Here is a 22,447-nt window from a genome sequence, read left to right as displayed (position 1 = left end):
AAAGTCGACTTTCGGCAAAATCGAATTTTTTCGCCGAGTGAACGTTGATTCTGTATTTTTTGGCCGGTCCAATACCACTGAAACCCTCAGATGCCCCAGAAATGCATAAATAATTTTTTTTTTCACCCAGAGCCAAACTGTCATATTTAGGTTTTTTTTGGGGGGAAAGTCGACTTTTGGCAAAATCGAATTTTTCCGCCGAGTGAACGTTGATTTTGTATTTTTTGGCCCGTCTAATGCCACTGAAACCCCCAGATACCCCAGAAATGCAGAAATAGAAATTTTTTTTTTCTCCCGGAGCCAAAGTGTCATATAGCCCCCTTGAGAAAATAGTGATAGATAGCAATTATTCAAGATAATGGGAGTGTTTCCAGGACGAACAAAAGATTCCTTAGGAGGAACAAATAAAACAAACTTTTCATCACGCTGTGACGAAAAGTGAACTTTTCGGCACGCATCCGCGTGCCTAAAAGTTCAATTTCCGTCACATTGTGATGAAAAATATTGTTCGTAACTCGTGAAAAAATGTTTTTTAGCTCGTGGGATTATATCACTCGCCTTCGGCTCGTGATATAAACCTCCCGCTCGCCAAAAAACACTTTTTTGCACTCGTTACGAAATATACTATTTCACATGCAAGAGGGAGCTACACGAGGAGCTATATATAGTCCCGTCAGTCTTTTTCATAAGTTGCTCCAAATTCATAAAAGGAGTTATGAAGCAATAAGAAATTATTTAAACAAATATCCGTAAACATTAATATGATTCATTTAAAAGAAGTCCGATTGAGCCTTTAAAATTTTGTAATTCAAGGCTTGGACCAAGCCTTGGCACCAAGCATGGTTCAAGCCTTACGGACTAAGTCTGCAACGAGGTTATCATTTTGGGACTGAAGGAGGGCTGATCCAAGGCTGAGCCCCAGCCCTGATTGAGCATTTTCAAGCCCTGGTCCAGGGCTTGATGAGCCCTGTTTCTATCGTCGATTCCTACTTGGGAACGTGTGAAAAAATTTTCCTCGTTTTTGAGACTTGATAAATGCAAACAGGGATTAAGACGGGGGAGTAGGTGGGAGGAGTAGGTGGGGGGAGTAGGTGTAAAAGGCTCATTAGAGAGTGTTCGTACTCCATGAGCAACGAGGCGTGACCGGCTTTCACGTGTCTTTCCAGCATTCTTTCAAACAATTTGCCCGAAGGTAAATACCTGACACGTAAATATAATCGATATAAACTTGTCTGCCTTACTTTCATTGAAGATGGGAGGGAATTTAAAAAATAGTGTAATAGAATGAAAGTGGATCTTTGTCTGTGACCATTTTAAATTATGGCGCGCAAGGTCCTCACTAACTTCTCAGTAAGTTACGTATGCATTTATGTTACACTGATTATTTTCGTTACCTCAGATGAATCCATTCGTCGATCGAAATTATTTGTTTTTCTGTTGACATAATTTTTTTGCTTCTGACTGGAAGCGTAGTAATCGATAGGTTTTGTGATCTTCTAATTTTACTTGTTTCAGTTTCACAAAACATGAACAATGAAAATCAGGGAAAGAGGGGACGAAAGTGGTTTCAGAGGATAAACAAGGAAATTCTCTGATTGGCTCTAGTTGAAGAACTCAATGAATGATTAAACTGAAAGAGAACTGAACAAAGCTATTTCTCGCGCCCTCCCTTCTTCTAAAAAAATGATTATATTTTTTGAATTTAATAATAATAAACACTGTGTATTGACATTGCCAGACAAAAAATTATTTCCCATCTTAAAAAGAAGAAAGGAAATCTATCTCGAAACATCTCGAAAATCTCGAATAAGCGTAAGCATAAGACTGAAACCGAAGCGCCCCTACGTGACGAGATGAGAAGGCGCGTGCGCAGCACGCGCGGCCGATTTTGTTTTGAAAAAAGTCTAAATAAGTAGAATTAATGTTGCGCTAATCAGTAACAACTATCGAAAATGAATTAATGTCTCGAAAATATTTCTTCACACATTCGAGACGATGCATTCAGGTCAATTGGTTTCTTCTCGCTCGAAGAACTTCCGAGGCAGTTATGCTTGGGCGCTCATAGTGTGCGGGGATGCGGCAATCATTTCTTCACGGAAGTAAGATTTTCATACAGTCCCAATCATTATCATCAATGAATGTAATATTTCATTTCACCGATTAAATTTTCGTTCCATCTCAAATTTCAAAGTTTTTGAATAATCTAAATAACTAAGTTTTTAAGTTATTTAAAGTTAATTGAATTGTGTATCCCAGGTAGGAATTGACGATAGAAACAGGACTCATCAAGTCCTGGAGCAAGGCTTGGAAATGCTCAACCAGAGCTGGAGCTCAGCCTTGGATCAGCCCTCCTTCAGCCCCTAAATGATAACCTCGTTTTAGACTTAGTCCATAAGGCTTGAACAATGCTTGGCGCCAAGGCTTGGTCCAGGCTTTGAATTACAAAATGTTAAAGGCTCAATCGCACTTCTTTTAAAAAAATAATATTAATGTTTACGGATATGTGTTCAAATAATTTCTTATTGCTTCATAACCGCTTTTATGAACCCAGAGCACCTTATAAAAAAGACTGACGGGACTATGTACAGTTCCTCGCGCAAAAAAATATTTTTATTTCTGCATTTCTGGGGTAAGTGAGGGTCTCAGTGGCATTAGGCGGGCCAGAAAATACAGAATCGACGTTCACTCGGCGGAAAAATTCGATTTTGGCGAAAGTCGACTTTCCCCCCGAAAAAAGCCTAAATATGGCCCTTTGGCTGGGGGCGCAAAAAAATTTTTTTTTATTTCTGCATTTCTGGGGCAAGTGAGGGGCGCGGTGGCATTAGGCGGGCTAGAGAATACAGAATCAACGTTCACCGGGCGGAAAAATTCGATTTTGGCGAAAGTCGACTTTCCCCCCGAAAAAAGCCTAAATATGGCCCTTTGGCTGGGGGCGCAAAAAAATTTTTTTTTATTTCTGCATTTCTGGGGCAAGTGAGGGGCGCGGTGGCATTAGGCGGGCTAGAGAATACAGAATCAACGTTCACCGGGCGGAAAAATTCGATTTTGGCGAAAGTCGACTTTCCCCCCGAAAAAAGCCTAAATATGGCCCTTTGGCTGGGGGCGCAAAAAAATTTTTTTTTATTTCTGCATTTCTGGGGCAAGTGAGGGGCGCGGTGGCATTAGGCGGGCTAGAGAATACAGAATCAACGTTCACCGGGCGGAAAAATTCGATTTTGGCGAAAGTCGACTTTCCCCCCGAAAAAAGCCTAAATATGGCCCTTTGGCTGGGGGCGCAAAAAAATTTTTTTTTATTTCTGCATTTCTGGGGCAAGTGAGGGGCGCGGTGGCATTAGGCGGGCTAGAGAATACAGAATCAACGTTCACCGGGCGGAAAAATTCGATTTTGGCGAAAGTCGACTTTCCCCCCGAAAAAAGCCTAAATATGGCCCTTTGGCTGGGGGCGCAAAAAAATTTTTTTTTATTTCTGCATTTCTGGGGCAAGTGAGGGGCGCGGTGGCATTAGGCGGGCTAGAGAATACAGAATCAACGTTCACCGGGCGGAAAAATTCGATTTTGGCGAAAGTCGACTTTCCCCCCGAAAAAAGCCTAAATATGGCCCTTTGGCTGGGGGCGCAAAAAAATTTTTTTTTATTTCTGCATTTCTGGGGCAAGTGAGGGGCGCGGTGGCATTAGGCGGGCTAGAGAATACAGAATCAACGTTCACCGGGCGGAAAAATTCGATTTTGGCGAAAGTCGACTTTCCCCCCGAAAAAAGCCTAAATATGGCCCTTTGGCTGGGGGCGCAAAAAAATTTTTTTTTATTTCTGCATTTCTGGGGCAAGTGAGGGGCGCGGTGGCATTAGGCGGGCTAGAGAATACAGAATCAACGTTCACCGGGCGGAAAAATTCGATTTTGGCGAAAGTCGACTTTCCCCCCGAAAAAAGCCTAAATATGGCCCTTTGGCTGGGGGCGCAAAAAAATTTTTTTTTATTTCTGCATTTCTGGGGCAAGTGAGGGGCGCGGTGGCATTAGGCGGGCTAGAGAATACAGAATCAACGTTCACCGGGCGGAAAAATTCGATTTTGGCGAAAGTCGACTTTCCCCCCGAAAAAAGCCTAAATATGGCCCTTTGGCTGGGGGCGCAAAAAAATTTTTTTTTATTTCTGCATTTCTGGGGCAAGTGAGGGGCGCGGTGGCATTAGGCGGGCTAGAGAATACAGAATCAACGTTCACCGGGCGGAAAAATTCGATTTTGGCGAAAGTCGACTTTCCCCCCGAAAAAAGCCTAAATATGGCCCTTTGGCTGGGGGCGCAAAAAAATTTTTTTTTATTTCTGCATTTCTGGGGCAAGTGAGGGGCGCGGTGGCATTAGGCGGGCTAGAGAATACAGAATCAACGTTCACCGGGCGGAAAAATTCGATTTTGGCGAAAGTCGACTTTCCCCCCGAAAAAAGCCTAAATATGGCCCTTTGGCTGGGGGCGCAAAAAAATTTTTTTTTATTTCTGCATTTCTGGGGCAAGTGAGGGGCGCGGTGGCATTAGGCGGGCTAGAGAATACAGAATCAACGTTCACCGGGCGGAAAAATTCGATTTTGGCGAAAGTCGACTTTCCCCCCGAAAAAAGCCTAAATATGGCCCTTTGGCTGGGGGCGCAAAAAAATTTTTTTTTATTTCTGCATTTCTGGGGCAAGTGAGGGGCGCGGTGGCATTAGGCGGGCTAGAGAATACAGAATCAACGTTCACCGGGCGGAAAAATTCGATTTTGGCGAAAGTCGACTTTCCCCCCGAAAAAAGCCTAAATATGGCCCTTTGGCTGGGGGCGCAAAAAAATTTTTTTTTATTTCTGCATTTCTGGGGCAAGTGAGGGGCGCGGTGGCATTAGGCGGGCTAGAGAATACAGAATCAACGTTCACCGGGCGGAAAAATTCGATTTTGGCGAAAGTCGACTTTCCCCCCGAAAAAAGCCTAAATATGGCCCTTTGGCTGGGGGCGCAAAAAAATTTTTTTTTATTTCTGCATTTCTGGGGCAAGTGAGGGGCGCGGTGGCATTAGGCGGGCTAGAGAATACAGAATCAACGTTCACCGGGCGGAAAAATTCGATTTTGGCGAAAGTCGACTTTCCCCCCGAAAAAAGCCTAAATATGGCCCTTTGGCTGGGGGCGCAAAAAAATTTTTTTTTATTTCTGCATTTCTGGGGCAAGTGAGGGGCGCGGTGGCATTAGGCGGGCTAGAGAATACAGAATCAACGTTCACCGGGCGGAAAAATTCGATTTTGGCGAAAGTCGACTTTCCCCCCGAAAAAAGCCTAAATATGGCCCTTTGGCTGGGGGCGCAAAAAAATTTTTTTTTATTTCTGCATTTCTGGGGCAAGTGAGGGGCGCGGTGGCATTAGGCGGGCTAGAGAATACAGAATCAACGTTCACCGGGCGGAAAAATTCGATTTTGGCGAAAGTCGACTTTCCCCCCGAAAAAAGCCTAAATATGGCCCTTTGGCTGGGGGCGCAAAAAAATTTTTTTTTATTTCTGCATTTCTGGGGCAAGTGAGGGGCGCGGTGGCATTAGGCGGGCTAGAGAATACAGAATCAACGTTCACCGGGCGGAAAAATTCGATTTTGGCGAAAGTCGACTTTCCCCCCGAAAAAAGCCTAAATATGGCCCTTTGGCTGGGGGCGCAAAAAAATTTTTTTTTATTTCTGCATTTCTGGGGCAAGTGAGGGGCGCGGTGGCATTAGGCGGGCTAGAGAATACAGAATCAACGTTCACCGGGCGGAAAAATTCGATTTTGGCGAAAGTCGACTTTCCCCCCGAAAAAAGCCTAAATATGGCACTTTGGCTTGGGGTGGAAAAAAAAATATTTTTATTTCTGCATTTCTGGGGTAAGTGAGGGGCGCAGTGACATTAGGCGGGCCAGAAAATACAGAATCAACGTTCACCGGGCGGAAAAATTCGATTTTGGCGAAAGTCGACTTTCCCCCCGAAAAAAGCCTGAATATGGCCCTTTGGCTTCGGGTGAAAAAAACAATTTTTTTATTTCTGTATTTCTGGGGTAAGTGAGGGTCTCAGTGGCATTAGGNAATGTTTTTTCATTTCTGCATTTCTGGGGCAAGTGAGGGGCGCGGTGGCATTAGGCGGGCCAGAAAATACAGAATCGACGTTCACCGGGCGGAAAAATTCGATTTTGGCGAAAGTCGACTTTCCCCCCGAAAAAAGCCTAAATATGGCACTTTGGCTCTGGGTGCAAAAAAACAAATTTTTTATTTCTGTATTTCTGGGGTAAGTGAGGGTCTCAGTGGCATTAGGCGGGCCAGAAAATACAGAATCGCCGTTCACCCGGCGGAAAAATTCGATTATGGCGAAAGTCGACTTTCCCCCCGAAAAAAGCCTAAATATGGCACTTTGGCTGCGGGTGAAAAAAAAATTTTTTTATTTCTGCATTTCTGGGGCAAGGGAGGGGCGCAGTGGCATTAGGCGGACCAGAAAATACAGAATTAACGTTCCCCCGGCGGAAAAATTCGATTATGGCGAAAGTCGACTTTCCCCCCGAAAAAAGCCTAAATATGGCACTTTGGCTGCGGGTGAAAAAAAAATTTTTTTATTTCTGCATTTCTGGGGCAAGGGAGGGGCGCAGTGGCATTAGGCGGACCAGAAAATACAGAATTAACGTTCACCCGGCGGAAAAATTCGATTTTGGCAAAAGTCGACTTTCCCCCCAAAAAAAGCCTGAATATGGCACTTTGGCTGCGGGTGAAAAAAAAATTTTTTTATTTCTGCATTTCTGGGGCAAGTGAGGGTCTCAGTGGCATTAGGCGGGCCAGAAAATACAGAATCAGCGTTCACCCGGCGGAAAAATTCGATTTTGGCGAAAGTCGACTTTCCCCCCGAAAAAACTCTGAATATGGCACTTTGGCTTCGGGTGAAAAAAATTTTTTTTCATTTCTGCATTTCTGGGGCAAGGGAGGGGCGCAGTGGCATTAGGCGGACCAGAAAATACAGAATTAACGTTCACTCGGCGGAAAAATTCGATTTTGGCGAAAGTCGACTTTCCCCCCGAAAAAAGCCTAAATATGGCACTTTGGCTGCGGGTAAAAAAATTTTTTTTTTATTTCTGCATTTCTGGGGCAAGGGAGGGGCGCAGTGGCATTAGGCGGACCAGAAAATACAGAATTAACGTTCACCCGGCGGAAAAATTCGATTTTGGCGAAAGTCGACTTTCCCCCCGAAAAAAGCCTGAATATGGCACTTTGGCTGCGGGTGAAAAAAAAAGAAAATATATTTTCAAGTGTAAAAAAAGATTGATATATTGGAAGCGCAGAGCTAGAAAACACATGGTTCTTGGGTAATAATCGAGTTGGAGGGTTGAAATTTTACCTAGGGTCATACTGAATAAGGTACTAAAACTTATTACAAAATAAGAAAAAAATTGAAAATTTGGCGCCAAATAACTGAATGGTTTTCTGTAGAAAAGCCCATATACCAAACGCATAAGCAGAGCTAAAATGATGAAAAATCAGAAGACAAATATTTTTTGAATAGAAATAAATAAACGGAGAGAATGGCGAAAAGTCTCCGAGACTTGATGAATAAATAAGACAACTCGATTCGATCAATTACACTCAATAAGTTATTGAGTTACGATGTATTGTCCATGATAATCATTGATCTGTGAAGTTAGACAGACTCCAATGACTACAATGATTTGTCGCAGTCCGTTGATTTTAACTTTATAATAACGCATTCCGTAAGTGTGTAAAGAATAACATTGATGACCATTCAACATTGCAATTTACCAGGTGGGAGACGAGAGAAGGGGATACGAGTGACTCGACTGTACTGCAAAATTCTTACCCACGCAATCTATTTTCAAAGTGCCACCTCTATATTACCCATCACCCGTGCTCTCCTTGCTTTTCACGTTATTTTCAAATGTCTCATTTCAAGTTGAAGTCATAAACAAAAAAAACATGTACATACTTCATTTTTCAACCCAAAAATTTATTCCTCTCATTTATGATCCATATATCTGGAAATGGATAGCATGAGTCGATAAAAATAATTTCATCAAATTGCTGGGGAAATGTTTCATGGGTATCATACGAAGGCGAGCCATTGTGCCCCACAAGTTCATAAGTGGGAGTGACAAGTTCGCAAGTAGTATTTCAAATCGAAAAGTTTCTTGACTGTGTACTGAATTAGGTTTCATTAAGTTACTCCCCACCCATGTTCTTGAAATCCAGAATATCAATTCACTCCATGTTTATAAACGAAATTTTGTTTTGTTCGTAATTGCTATATTTGGAGCTGTACAAGCCGGAGGTTAATGAAAATTATTCAATTAAATAACCGGTAAAATCTCCGATGATGAATACAATACGAAAAACTTTTGTCAACAGTTTATCACAGCAGTCTAGGAGTTAGGGGTGAAAAACACTCTAGATAGCTCGAATGATCTTGTTCATATCGTCGTAGATAACGGCCAAGATTGGACTTAGTAAAGGGCTTTTTGAATCGCAATTTTTCCAATTTATGCCCCTTCTCCTCCTACGGAGCTCTGAAAAAACTGGGTACCTCTCACCACGAACCAAAAATTTGTGATTAGATTCTAGAGATAAATCCCTATCTTCGCGAATCTTATCAATGAACATTGATAACAATAAACCTACAATAAAAGTTCTCAAATTCCTAGAAAGAAAAATGGAACAGGCAACAGTAGAGCAAAACTTCAACTAAAACACTGATAAAGTATAATTTGTCAACAAATTGATGGATAAACATTACAAGAAATTTCATGCAAATCGTCTTGTAAATATTTTTACCAAGAGTTGAATCATGAAAAATACTAAGGGACCTTTTTCATGGGCCATAAAATTCTCCACTAAAAAGGTCTTTTGGGAGGTTTTTCTTATAGCATCCCGATCGCCAAAACGATCTCAAAATTGACGAAAATTTACATGAAAAATTAAATATTTATCAATTATGTAGAACTCACAGTAATGATAACTTTTACGAAAAAGATGTCGAAGGATCGTTTTTGTAGTTGCCAAAATTTTCTACAAAAATATCTTTTCGATATGTTTTTCTAAAATAATCCACTGTGAATGCGTTTTCGCAGGTGAAATGCCTTTCAACAATCACCTAAATTCCCCATTGTACAAAGAAAAATGAAGAAACTTTTTTTGCAGTGCGAAAAAATCATCACAAAGCTTCTTCACTGCTCCAGAATACCTGCCAAGTCTATCTTTCCACTGTGCTATTCCTCTGAAATCCACAAAAACTAACCTTATAAACCTCAGAAAAGAATCCAGCTCCAATTTTCTCCATATAAAAATCATCCAATCGATTCAACGACGCCACAGCGTGTCTTAGTGCCTGACAAGAAGCACCGGTCCTCCTTTTGCTGCCGTCACCCTCTCCAACACTCTTCTCCACACACCCCATGGATCCTTCAAGCTCTGTAGGCCTCCAAGGATCACTAGTTCTCTCCCTATCCTTGTAACACCTCTGGGAAGACTGTAATTCAGTCGGCATTTCCGAGTGTGTCAATAGATAATTACTAACACATTCTCTTGCTTCCTCACCCACTCTTCCCCGTAGTTTGTCCTCATCAACCCCTCGACCCCTCCCATCCCTCGTTATGAAATCATTCAATGCACATTGTCCACAATTGGAATTCTTAAAATTCCGTCCCTTGTGATCTTTCTTCGTGTCAGCCAAATAATTTACCACCAAATCACATGGATTCAATTCCCTCTCCTCCTCACCACACTTATCATTCACACCATCACTTGATTTTATTGTCAATGCCGATCTCCGATTTGGCACAGTATTTTTAACAATTAATTTATTCTTAATTCCATCGTTCGATGATTGTCTACTTAAAATGGAAGCACTAGGTGTTGAACTATTTTCTGTCACTATTTCCGTTGTTTTATTATTAATCATTCGGCAATTTGAGTTAGAAGAGCATTTCTGGAGAGCAGAGATTATAACCGGAGGTGATTTTGGCACTTGCTCGTTCAATTGGTTATGCTCGATGTGATGAACATTGTGGATGTCACTGGATTGCGGATTTTGGGTTTCGGGATTGGCTGGAGCCTCGGACACCACTGCTGGAGATTCTCGAGACCTCCAGGGTCTCGCTCTATCGTCTGGCGAGACTATTGTTAAATCATTTGTCTTGGAACATGGAGAACACGCACCGGGCAACTTTTTTGAAGGTTTTTCGGGGCTCTCCGGTGGGCCTGGTGTGTTTGAGGTACCTGACACGTTTGATAACATTGTTTGGAGTGGTTCGGTCAGTGCGGAATACTCGGTGAAGCCCAATCAGTGGTAAATCGCTTGGACTCTGTCATTTTCGATTTCTGATACTATTGCTTTTTTTTCTTGCGGAACAAAACAATTTTTTCTTGCTTTATCTACTTTCTTCTACTTAATAAATTAGTTTATGATGTTTGAGATTTCGACGAGTCATTTATGTAGATGTCACATGAGTGACTTTGTTTATCGGTTTTGGAGTATTGATAATGTATGTTGGGACTCTTCTACAGAGTTAATTACACTTTATTCACTTTGACCCATTTTTAGGAGTCTGGTTGTATGATAACACTTTCACAAGTCTGTCATCGATGTTGTTTGTTTATGGAATTCATTTTTAGGTGGAAATGAGCGTTCTTGATGCATAAACAGTGGAAGACATTGAAAGTAACACTGAGACGTCAAATCAAAATAATCCTGAGATTTTTTTTTATTTTCATGAATATCACTACGATTTTCTTTACACTTTGGAGGGTGAAAAAGTTTTTAGAATTTGGTTAGTTGCTATTAATGAGGAAGGATGACTCTGTGATAATTGTGATCGTAAACGACGGTTTCATCGACAACGCTTGACGGCGGCCATTACAATAGTGCGATATCATGAGATGTAGAAATGCGACGTCTGGCGAGTAAGGGAGCAAACTCCATCCTATTCCCACCTCACGGATCTCTACCGCGATTCGGAATTCTGTGTTTACAAGTTTACCTATTTTATAATTTTGTGCTAAGATAAATTCGGTGCAGTTTTGGCGGAAGTGAATGTTTTAGTTGTTGAATGATATGGGTACAGTGCGGTGATGGAGGGCAATTGAAAGGGAACTTTTGAGGGAGGAATTTACTTGATGAATTTAATTCATGTGTGGTTAAGTTAAAGTAGTGAATAACCTCCAGTTGAGCACGTATGAAAAAATCCCTAAAAAACAAGAACAAATGTTTTCATCACGCTGTGACGAAAAGTGAACTTTTCGGCACGCTCCGCGTGCCTAAAAGTCCAATTTCCGCCACATTGTGATGAAAAATATTGTTCGTAACTCGTGAAAAAATGTTTTTTACACTCGTTACGAAATATACTATTTCATGGTGCAGTTTTTTTTTACAAAATAGTATATTTCGTAACGAGTGCAAAAAAGTGTTTTTATCACGAGTGTTTTTATCGGGAGGTTTATATCACGAGCCGAAAGCGAGTGATATAATCCCACGAGCTAAAAAACATTTTTTCACGAGTTACGAACAATATTTTTCATCACAATGTGGCGGAAATTGGACTTTTAGGCACGCGGAGCGTGCCGAAAAGTTCACTTTTCGTCACAGCGTGATGAAAAAGTTTTGTTTGGTTTTTACTAAAAAGTTGAAATTTAAAAAAGTACAAATAAATGAAAAAAAAAGCCAAGTCACGAATGTCCAATAAATGGACATAGTGTGCAATTAGATTTCTGTAAAAAAATAGTTCTCAACAAAAAAACGATTTGACCGATGGCGGTGGCTGTGTGGTTAGAGTGTGGGATTGGCGTGCGGGAGACCCGGGTTCGATTTTCAATCCTTTTTCTATCAAGAGCTATATGTGTAGAGAATTCCAATAGACTTTTGTAGCGAAATCCCTAAGATTTTTAATTGAAATTAACCATACGTGAGTCGTTGGTGTAATGAGGAAAAATAAATTCAAAAAGGCAAAAAAAAATTACTCACCATTAATAATTTTTGCCTCGAATATTTTATTATGAGAAAAATGAAGAAAAAACGAACAATGAAATTCTTCAGATCGGCATATTTCATTCATTTTAGCATGAAAAAATGTAATAAAAATTGCAATGGATGGCTTATAGCAACATTATATAGTAAAAGTATAATTCAAAATGTGGTGTGATTTGAAATTTGTACGGAAAAAAATAAAATGGTTTTGGGGGTCGTGGAGGGAGAAGTTGGCTGGCATATATAACAGGCAGTCGCGCATTCGTTCCTGGCGACGGGACGCAACTGCGTCCCTTGATACATTAATTTTGTGTGGTTTTTTTGTCTTCAAATTATTTGGACACTCAGTTGTTTGGATGACTCAAAAACAGTCATATGTAGCTCTGTCGACTTGCCAAGCTGAGTGTGTCGCGATGAGCGAGGCAACTCAAGAAATATTATTAATTTACAACCCTTTGAGATTGATTGTAATCTCCGCTCCCTATGTTACTCTGGCGTGATAACAAAGGCGCGATAATTAATGCAGAGACGAGTGGAGGAAATAAATTGAGACATATCATAGATATTGAATCTCATCACATTAAAGAGTGTATGAAAAAAGGTCTGATTGAATTTAGATGAATTTGCTCAAAAGATGAAATTGCTGACGTGTTTACTAAACCTCTCGCTTTTGGCCTACACAAGAATTTAACTGATTAAATAATTAATACGAATAAATGATTGCAATCTGAATTATTTTCTTCTCTCTAATTTAGGCACTAATTAAAAGTAAAGAAAATCTGAGAGAGAAAAGGGAAGATGAAACTGTTACAATATTTTAATAAACTAAAGAAGAGATGAGATGAAATCGATGAAATAAACGATGAGAAGTATATTGAGACGAGACATTCAAATGAGAACAATAGACGTTAAAATGGGAAGAGGATAACACCAGCAGTCGGGATGGAGTGTTGTAAAAGCAGAACGTCTGCTTCTGTTCTCTTACCGACCTCCATAGTTCCTGGTTTCTACATCATGTGGCGATCTATTATAGTTCGTTCGTCCGCTGAGCGTCTATCGAGTATACTAATAAACACCAATAAAGTTTTGTCTAATTTAATCATGTTTTCTGCTGTTTTATTATTATCAATCTGCTTGAAACCCTTCAATATTACATGAAAACACATATAATTACTTCTCACATTATTCTATTATTTACTAATCGTAGAAAGACATTCTTTTCAATTACTTAATAAAAAGTTACACCACAAAATAGTATATTTCGTTACGGTGCGGAAAAGAGTTTTCTCGACTCGCCTTCGGCTCGTGCTATAAACCTCCCACGAGCCAAAAAACACTTTTCCCACGAGTATCGAATAATATTTTTCATCACAATGTGTGGAAAAGGGACGTTTCCACACATTGGAAACGCTTCGCGTGCCTAAAAAGTTACTTTTTCGCACAGCGTGATGAAAAAAATTATTTTCAAACAGGTTCCTAGCCTCTCGCTTCCAACCCCACTCCTACAGCTTTTTCTAGGTGGCGTCTCCCGCTTTTTTTAAAGGACCTCGTAATGCTGATTGAACCTACTCATCTCAGATGATGGGTAAATAGAAGTACTGAATATTGAGGCTGATAGAGCTGCTGGTGCATCGGCATGACCACAGTTTTCTTCGTAATCTACCGTTGATCATACTAATCTACAAAATCCTTCTTTCAACTCAATTGGAATTTCCTTGAGGTCAATCAAAAAGTTCTTTCTGCAGTTCTCCCACCTTGAAAGAATAATCAAAAATTTTATCATAATTTTGTTCATACTTTTTAATTAACACTCCGTTGGTCGCACAAAAATTACGAACGCTATTGGTCGTACCAGCATATATCGACATAATGATAAATTTGAAGGATCCGAAAAAAATCAAGAGTGATTTAGATCGTATACTTGAAGAAGTCCTCTTAGATTTGTCATGTTCAGTGTCACCCTTAATTACATGTTGAAGCTCAAAGTTGCCATGTTTTTCTAAAAATTCGTCTTATACACAGTAGACGGCCGGAGTTGTGGAATAAAAATTAGAAAATGTAACTACTTATGATATTTTTAGCGAATATTCTCATTGTTTCTAGACACTTCAAAATGAGATGTCATATTTGTTCATATTTTTCTGAGGCTTTACTGTAGTGTAATTTAAATAATAGGAAAAAGTGCGGCGCGGAACTCATAGGGCGACTAACGGAGTATCAATTGAACTTCTTTTACGTATAAAACAATTTTTTGAAGAGATAATTCCTTTCGTTGTCCAACCAGTTTGTTGTTTTTACGACTGATTAACTTCCACCATTGAGAATAATTTCAGTACGTGTTTTGATGAATATATTTGTAACTTTGCATACCTGTTGCCTTTTTGATCCTCGATAGCCAATTTATCGATCAATAAAGTGGATATTTGGGGTCGCCGAGTGGTCACAACATCCTGTTCTGCAGCAACGGACTGATACCACATCAGACCATTAATTATCTTTGTATCTTCAATGATTGATCTGAACTTCGATGTTGAAATGGCGCGAAATGTCGTTGACTCGGTATTCCTATCATGAAGACTTGGAACAGAAAATGATCGTCCAATTATTGAATTATTATTTAATTTAAAAGCATTGGAGAATGGATTATGAAATAAGTCAACAAGAAATTTTCAGATTATTTTCCGAACATCAAAATAAAAGGTAAAGAACGTGTGATAAACATATTGGATCCTCCTCTAAGTGTGAATATGTTTGAATGGGTGGAAGGAGCATGTCGTGATTTATCGACCAATATAACCGCGTTATGTAATGCACACGATCACGTTGGATTTTCGATAAATTTCGATAGATTAAATCGCAGTCCTGTTTGGTCAAGATTTCGCGATGCATTGTAGTTTTGATGATGTGCGGACCATCATCAAAGGTATTTCACAAAGTACAGGTGGACTACAGACTTACAGACTTATTCAACATGATTTCCTAGTAGAATTAGGAAATCGAAAAGTAGAACGATGTCAATGCTTCAATTCGCAAGGAAATGGGCGTAATTAAATCCACTACAGTAAAATGACTCACTTTATAGCAATTTTGAAAATTGTTGTGGCATTTGTATTCTCGATTTTTAAATAAAGACTTCCTTCAGTTTTCGGGGCACCTGCTGAGGTTGTCACAGTCGCTCTGAGCGGATCCCCTTGAAAAGTATAAACATTAATAATAGAAAAGTCTCAGACACTCCTTTCCTGAAGACATCATCTTGAGAATAAATAATTTGAATAAAGTTCAGTTTCTTCTATTCAAGAAATGAAATTGACTTGGTTACCGCAAAATAAATCTTCAGCCCTGGTTGCTAGGTAATAAATCCCTCTAGAGCCTTGCTTAGAGCCGTACCCCATTTCCTGCCTGTCAGTAGAATTGTCCATCGGAAAACAAGTACCACTCAAGAAAGCATTGGCCCCTTGGGTACACGGCCAAGCGATGAACTTGCATTCACTCAATTGGCTCTGGACACTCTCCACAAATAATTGCCATGCTCTAAGATGACTACAGGCGATCGCCCTGTCCAAAAGATCCTCTGGAGTTATGAACAGAAAATAAATGACAAACCCCGACGCCCTCCGTTTCTATATATTTTTTATATATTTCATGAAAATTTTGGTAACAAGTGACACATACGGCGTCGGAAATAGTATATTATCGAACGCCGAAGAAATTCTTGATTCAAACGTTACAATTAAATTCATTCCACGTTAATATTCTCGCGACAGGAACAATTCAATTATCATCATCGCGGAATTTCTTGTCCAGATATTATAAAATTTAGAGCAATAAAATGGTGGCTACTGAAGTGTTTTCAATAGTGAATTTCCCTTGGTAATCATAGATACTAATCTTTCTCGAGATATCTCTAAAAAACATGAGGAATTGAAGTGCGTGAAAATTTAAACTGAAAAAAATTCTTAAAATTACCATGGAAATGGCTGTAAATAATGGAATTCTTCACATCAGTGCACCCAGGCTGCTCCCGGCCACCATTTGGAAAGAAATCAACATGCCCAATGGGTCGTAAAAGTCCGAACCCATCTGTAAACACTTCTGAGCCATCAGTATGTATGATATCAACGAAGCGTGCATCAGAGACATCCAGTTTTCTTGATTTCTGTCTAAGTATATGATGACGGAAAAATGGTGATGCTGGATCAAGGCCCGTTATCCGACCTATTAACAGTTTCTTTTCTTTTAACACTTCTGATGCACATCCAGCAACGTGTGCACCGAGACTGAAACCCACGACATGGATGTCATTGGGATTTATACCTAGATTGATAGCATCTAGGAGAATGAGTGCTAGTTGACGTCCAACTAGCTCAGTGTTTGCTACTGCTGTTTGATAACTAGTACCTGCCCCTCTGGTCCAGTCCAGGATTATGACATTAAGGTCTTCCTAAGGGGATTATGGATGTATAAATTAGATTTGTGTTTTCAAAGGAGTGAGGAAAGAATTTGAGAGGAGGTCGATATCAGTGGCGATCGAAAAAATCACTAGAAAATCTACGGAGAAAAAAATGTTTACTTTTTTTTGAGGAAAAAAATTGTAATTTTCAGTAATTTTTACAAAACGACGACAACCAGAGGAGGAATATATGCATTTGACAATGTCCGGTTCTATTCCCGCAGACGTCTAAAGTACCCTAACTCCCCTCTAACTCACCCTAAGTGCCCAGAAATCAATAAAAAACAGGTGTTCTTGCACTTGGACAAGCAGGGGTTCAAGCCTATGCGACAGAAGACATGTACCGTGTCTTTTTGCGTTATTAGTCATTCCATTTTTTTATTTCTGCAAATTCCATTGGTAGTAAGCTTCCGAATGGACCCGTAGCAATTTTCTGTTCTTGTGACAGGCACACAACCGTAACCATATGCTACCGGGTGTTTACAGCAAGATAAATATCTTGCTATCTTGAAGCGTTCCACATTTTTCATTAAAGGAGGGAATTTATATGGCGTTCCACATCTTTGTGACGTCATTGGAAATTAGTTGGATAGAATTTGGATGAGGTAGGAGGGGATCCGGGATTATTCTCAATATGAATTAACAAGAAATATTTACTGAAAAAAATGGATGGTCCAGACCGGGATATGAACCCGGGACCTTCCGATTATGCATCGGGTGCTCTCCCAACTGAGCTATCCGGCTCCTAGCCATTTCTTTATTTCAAATTTCTTGTACATATTGAGCTCCGCCGTCCTTCATACGGCATTCATTTTTCATTAATAACCTTTTAACCTGTCAGTAAACGCGCTCTTTGTAGTATCTCAGTGGCAGGAATTTTGTTGCTCCGTGAAAATCTTTTTTTTGTCAGTGTTAAACAGAACTATTCACCTCGTCTACCTATCCCAAGTGTTTATTCTGTTTGACACTTGTAACTCTCCTGGCCCTTGTAATTACTCGAAAATTTTACTCAATACCTCAAATTTTTCAATTCTACCGCACGCGGTACCATGCCTTCTGGAACTACGAGTTTCAGAAACCATGGTTTCATTTCTCAAACTCAGTAATATTATCTTTGAAACTAGATGCTTTCTTTCTTTATGAAAAATTCTTTTATGTCGCGCCGTGCAATAAGTCGAGTTTTGACATCAAATATTATAGAGCACTCGGTAATAAATTTCGTTTTCAACGAATGTGTGTACAGACCTCGCCTTCGGCTCGGCCTGTAAACTACACATTCGTTGAAAACGAAATTTGTGCCCTTGTACTCTAATGTACTATTAATTATGAAGAAAGCTTTCTGACGACGGTTCTTCAAACTGTGCATTTTATAGCTGATCCTCAAAGTAGAATGAGTATTATAATTCATTGTTTACCAAGTTCAGGAGAGAATTTGCACCCCGGATGCCACCAACATCACTGCCACTGCCTTTGAATCCATGGACAATAACTTTTACGGCCCTTGTTGCATTAAAATGTGACTTTGTAATGGATTTGGCCTCGTCATCGTAGTACAAGACTTCCGGTTCCTCGTGTTTCTCACGAGTTTCTCTGGTGTAGAGTAAAAATTTTGTTTGGATTACACTAGGATCCTCGGGACGACGCTTCAAAGAAATGCTGGGACGCTGGGGGTCGGCGAAGCAGCCCACTAAATCTTTCAACCCAAATATTGTTAAAAATGAAATCACCCAATTGTACCCTTAATTATTTGAACATCACTAGGAATTTGTACAGTTTGCTGATGTTGTGAGGACACTGGAATTAAATGTATAGTATAATTGGTACTTGTTTATTTCTAAATTGAACTGTTAGCAATGATTTTTTTGTATAAGCTGACAAAGCATCGCATGGAGATAATGCGATAATCCCGGTGGCTTGGCGCAGTGGGTAAGTTCGTTGCCTCACATGCGAAAGGTTCCGAATTCAAATCCCGGCCGGGTAGAATGGTGCGATCTAACCGTTTAAAGTCTTGATCATCATCGCAGTATACCCTAACCGGATCGAAGCGATGTGAAATAACGATAAAAAAAAGATAATGTGATAAGGATCCACCCGCCTTAGTGCGCCCAGTCCAAGCGCAGTATTCGAGGTCATGTGACCCTTTCATGTCGGTTTTATTTTGACATTTTTCTCAATTCTAATTTTGACCAATCAGAGTGTAGTATTCGGGGTCACGTGACACGTTTCACACTGTTAAGTTCCCCGGCTGCAGGGAAATTATTGGACTGAGAATTTTCCGGGACTGGATTTTAGCCAATCGCAGCACAGTATTCGAGGACACGATACTCTTTTGTTATCAAATTTTTTCGGAAATTGCACACTAGCTTCTGAAAATTGCATCTGATAATCGTCATCGTGCTGCGCACTCGGGATTTTTATCTGTCGGGAGAATGCATTTATGCATCTCCACTTGAGAGCGGAAAAAGTGAGTTCCTCCGTCAAGTGGGATATGTCGGATTCGGATCTATGATCAATACCGACTAAACTCCAGACCTATTTCTTCTTACCCCATATTTTCCAGGGATCACTTCATGGGGGAGAGAATCTAGCTCAGGGATGGGCAAAGTCCAGGTAGCTCGGAGTAACCTCATAAATATGCATTAGGAACCCCATAAAGTTTATGGCCCTTCCAAGGGGTCTTAGTACGGTGATAGGGTTGCAGGGGGACCGCAGAGTAAATCTTTAAAACTTTGGGTGAACGGGTATAGATATTTTGATTGATTTGGATAGATGCCGCCGACACAAATATTTTGAAAGAAGACAAATTGAAATAAATACAGTAGTTTCTGGGATATTGAGGAAAAATGAAATTTAAACAAGTTGTTACATCTCCGGAACTACTGGACCGCTCGGATTAAAACTGCGCGCCAAAGTTAAACTTAATCGTACCGATCATATGCCAAAATTTTATATTTTTATCGATAAATTTCACTGCAGTTACGCCGCCTTTTCCAAAAATGAATCATTCAAAATCGAAATTGTTACACTCATTCATTCAGACATATTGTGAAAAACCCAGTTTCTTGACGTTTCATCACATTCTACATCATTTCCGAGCAAAATTTGAAAATGGAAAAATCCAACAACATACAAAGCTTTCATTCGGAAGCAAAAAAAAAATAATAATATGGGTTCAAGGGTGCCTAAGATATTTTCACAAAACCATCTTTCTGAATTTCTCATATGTCAGGAATCGCTCTATGAGTATAATAATTTTGTTGTTATTTTAACTTCGGTGGATTACTTACCGAAACATACTTTCGGTTTAAACTCTTGCCTGGGTTTCAGAATTTTTCCACTCTTCCAGTTCATGAATCTCCCTACAAAAGTATCACATAGAGTCATAATTTTTTAAGCCAAAAATTTTCCAGTTTGACTTACCATTTGAGAAATGAATCCCATTTACAACATCGGTCGTAAGAATAATTAGTAATAATAGAACGTGAAAAATTACATTCATCATGTTGAATAGTCCAGGACGCTGAAACTTTTATACATCTCCGTGTTTTCAACAATATTTTCTCCAATATCTCACCTCAAGTACTCAATTAATTCGGACCTAATTGCAAATACACTGACACATCCTTTCAATAGTTTTATTGTACTGCAACTGGTTGTTTCGGTGACAGTTGCAACGTCTTTATACGTACCGTTACAAAATGTACCCGCAGCTGACCATGCTTCTCCATTCTTATGCAATCGTATGTGTATCCATGCATATGTAGAGAAAATTAAAAAAAAACGCTCAGCTGAGGTTTGACTTTCGATAAAATTGCAATGAATCGTCTTCTGGATTTCCATAATAATCAATGAAATGCTTTCTACAATAGAAAAAGGATAATCGTGGGTTAATAATATCGATTTCTAATTCTGAAATGTTGGCGATTATCACAGCATACTAACGAAAAATGTGAAGAATTAAAAAAACTCTGATTATTCACAAAATTTGTCGAAGTTTTTCATCATTTTTCCAATTGCTTTAACACGGAATTTGAATACGTTTTCTCTTAGTATGTCTTTTTACTAGTGATGTAAGTTTTCGAATGATAATTCGAAGTGATTACTTCGACTACAGAGTCAGCGGCCTCTATTATATACCTTTCACCGATGTTCCACACACAAATTAACCCTACTATAGAGTAATACATTGCATTCACGTAATATTACTATTATAGGTGTCTTCTGTGTACATGAAATATGGAAATGTAGCTAACATTTATTTAGTTGAACGGCAGGAGACGAGTTATAGATTTTAAGCAAGATGAATGAGTAATTTATCTTAATGCCGCATTGACTTACTCTCATTCTAGCTCGATAGATGGTGGCGTACTTTGAGTGTTTCTGTTCTGGATCACTTCGGAGTTCAAACTACGGAAAAACCGGGTATACCAGTTTTCAGGTGGAGTTACCTAATTGAGTAGAGGGAATTCGCGTTTTGGCGACGGTCACGAGAGTTTCAGTTTAATGAGCGAGATATTGCAATGAGAAAAATGAAATCGACACATAGTATATATAAACTGTAGAAATTCTGATGTCTCCGTGATTTTACTCTGCTGTTCTTCCTCATACCGATTTGTTATTATCGAGATATGATCCAGGTTCTCCTGCATAGAGAAACGAGCAGGGGTTCGACCCTGTCGGACAGAAGGCATGTGACTGGTCCCTTTTGCATTATTAATCTTTCTTTCTACCAATTCCGTTCGTAGAAATCTCCCGAATTGATTCGTAGTAAATCCCTGTTTATTTGATAGACATACAATCGTAACCACATGCACGGAGAGAAATATTCAATAAAAATTACGTATCTTTTCCGTAATTCCGGAGCGAAATGTGGTTGTAGGAAATTTGACGGAACTGTCACGGAATTTTTCCGGAGCGTTCCTTAATTTTTATCTGAATCTCTTATGAAAAATTACGATACCGTCACTTAAATTTTCTGAGTCGATTCCGTAATCGGTGAGTGAAGTGAGAGTTCTGCAATTTTTACTGAACATTTCTCTCCGTGCATGCTACTTCGTTTTTGCTTCCGAGTGGAACGCGTGTATTTCATCGATTTTTCAATTTCCTAATTTTGATTGCAAATGGTCTAGAATGTTATGAAACGCCAAAAAATTATGTATGTGACAGTTTAGGTTTTTGGTGATTAATTGGTAGAAAATTCGTCATAAATACGGTGAAATTTGCGTAGAAATGCAATCTGAAAAAAATTGTTATCGGTAAATAGATCATCCAGCGCGCGCCAAATGACCTACGCCTAAAATAACCGACTGTCGACCTGAAATTTCCAGCTTTACCCACCTCCACTCCTAGGCCGATCAGCTCCCTTTCCTTTATTGAGTGATCCATACGGAACGATAAGCAGAAAAATTTCATAATTTTACTCATCATTTGAAGAATGAAAGAATCTGAAATTAAAATTTGAAGTTCACAACCTAAAAAACAGATGGAAAAATAGTGAATAAAAAAAGACAAAAATGGAAGGAAAAATTGGAGGGGAGTAATTCAGTAGTAGAAAATTTGCGTATGGGGGCGGTCAATGGTTCACGGTTACTCGAGCATCAATGAAAGGGGATGAAGGGAGGATTTAAAACATAGAAGGTGGTGAAGGAGAAACAAGAAGATATATGGACTCTTGCCAAGAGAAAAATCGTTTGATGCAAAGTTGGCGTGATAGATGGGAAAGGGAGTGCGCACGCATGTGCACTCATACATGAGTGTTGGGGATACGCATGGAGTCATAGTTATTTTCAAGTTGCTAGAAAATTATTTACTCTATTTTTTCCCGCCAGATTTTGGTGGCCGACGAGAAAAGTGAATGTTCCCCGTAGGCGCATATTAATGATTTTTAGAATTGGAGTTGAAGAGTCCGGGGGCGGGGTGAAAGATATGAAAAATTTTTCAACACGTTTTTATTTTCTAATATAAATTTTTGAACTTCAACTAGTTGTTACTGACACTGATTTCTATTCCCTCAA

The 22,447-nt window shown here is 39.6% G+C and overlaps 2 protein-coding genes across 2 annotated transcripts in view; both read right to left on the bottom strand.

The window, feature by feature from the left end:
* The window catches only part of LOC107040646, a 20,350-nt gene extending 9,483 nt beyond the window's left edge, over positions 1-10,867 (bottom strand). The window contains exon 1 of the mRNA XM_015260811.1: positions 9,260-10,867. Within this exon, the coding sequence (XP_015116297.1) occupies positions 9,260-10,258 (999 nt within the window). The 5' untranslated portion in view covers positions 10,259-10,867. The remainder of the gene's footprint in view (positions 1-9,259) is intronic.
* A 2,570-nt stretch (positions 10,868-13,437) lies between these two features.
* On the bottom strand, positions 13,438-19,873 carry LOC107040605 (pancreatic lipase-related protein 2). The gene is made up of 8 exons (XM_015260745.1): positions 19,854-19,873; positions 19,721-19,792; positions 17,849-18,126; positions 15,950-16,424; positions 15,303-15,554; positions 15,059-15,173; positions 14,354-14,560; positions 13,438-13,737 (listed from the first exon to the last, which is right to left on the bottom strand). Exons 2-8 carry the CDS (start codon positions 19,782-19,784, stop codon positions 13,653-13,655), a joined length of 1,476 nt encoding a protein of 491 aa, XP_015116231.1. The 5' UTR covers positions 19,785-19,792; positions 19,854-19,873; the 3' UTR covers positions 13,438-13,652.
* Positions 19,874-22,447: the final 2,574 nt, after the last annotated feature.

This window comes from Diachasma alloeum, unplaced genomic scaffold (assembly GCF_001412515.2).
Source record: "Diachasma alloeum isolate Michigan unplaced genomic scaffold, Dall2.0 Dall_scaffold_00339, whole genome shotgun sequence".
Lineage (NCBI taxonomy): Eukaryota > Metazoa > Arthropoda > Insecta > Hymenoptera > Braconidae > Diachasma > Diachasma alloeum.
This window is presented reverse-complemented; position numbering and strand designations above follow the sequence as displayed.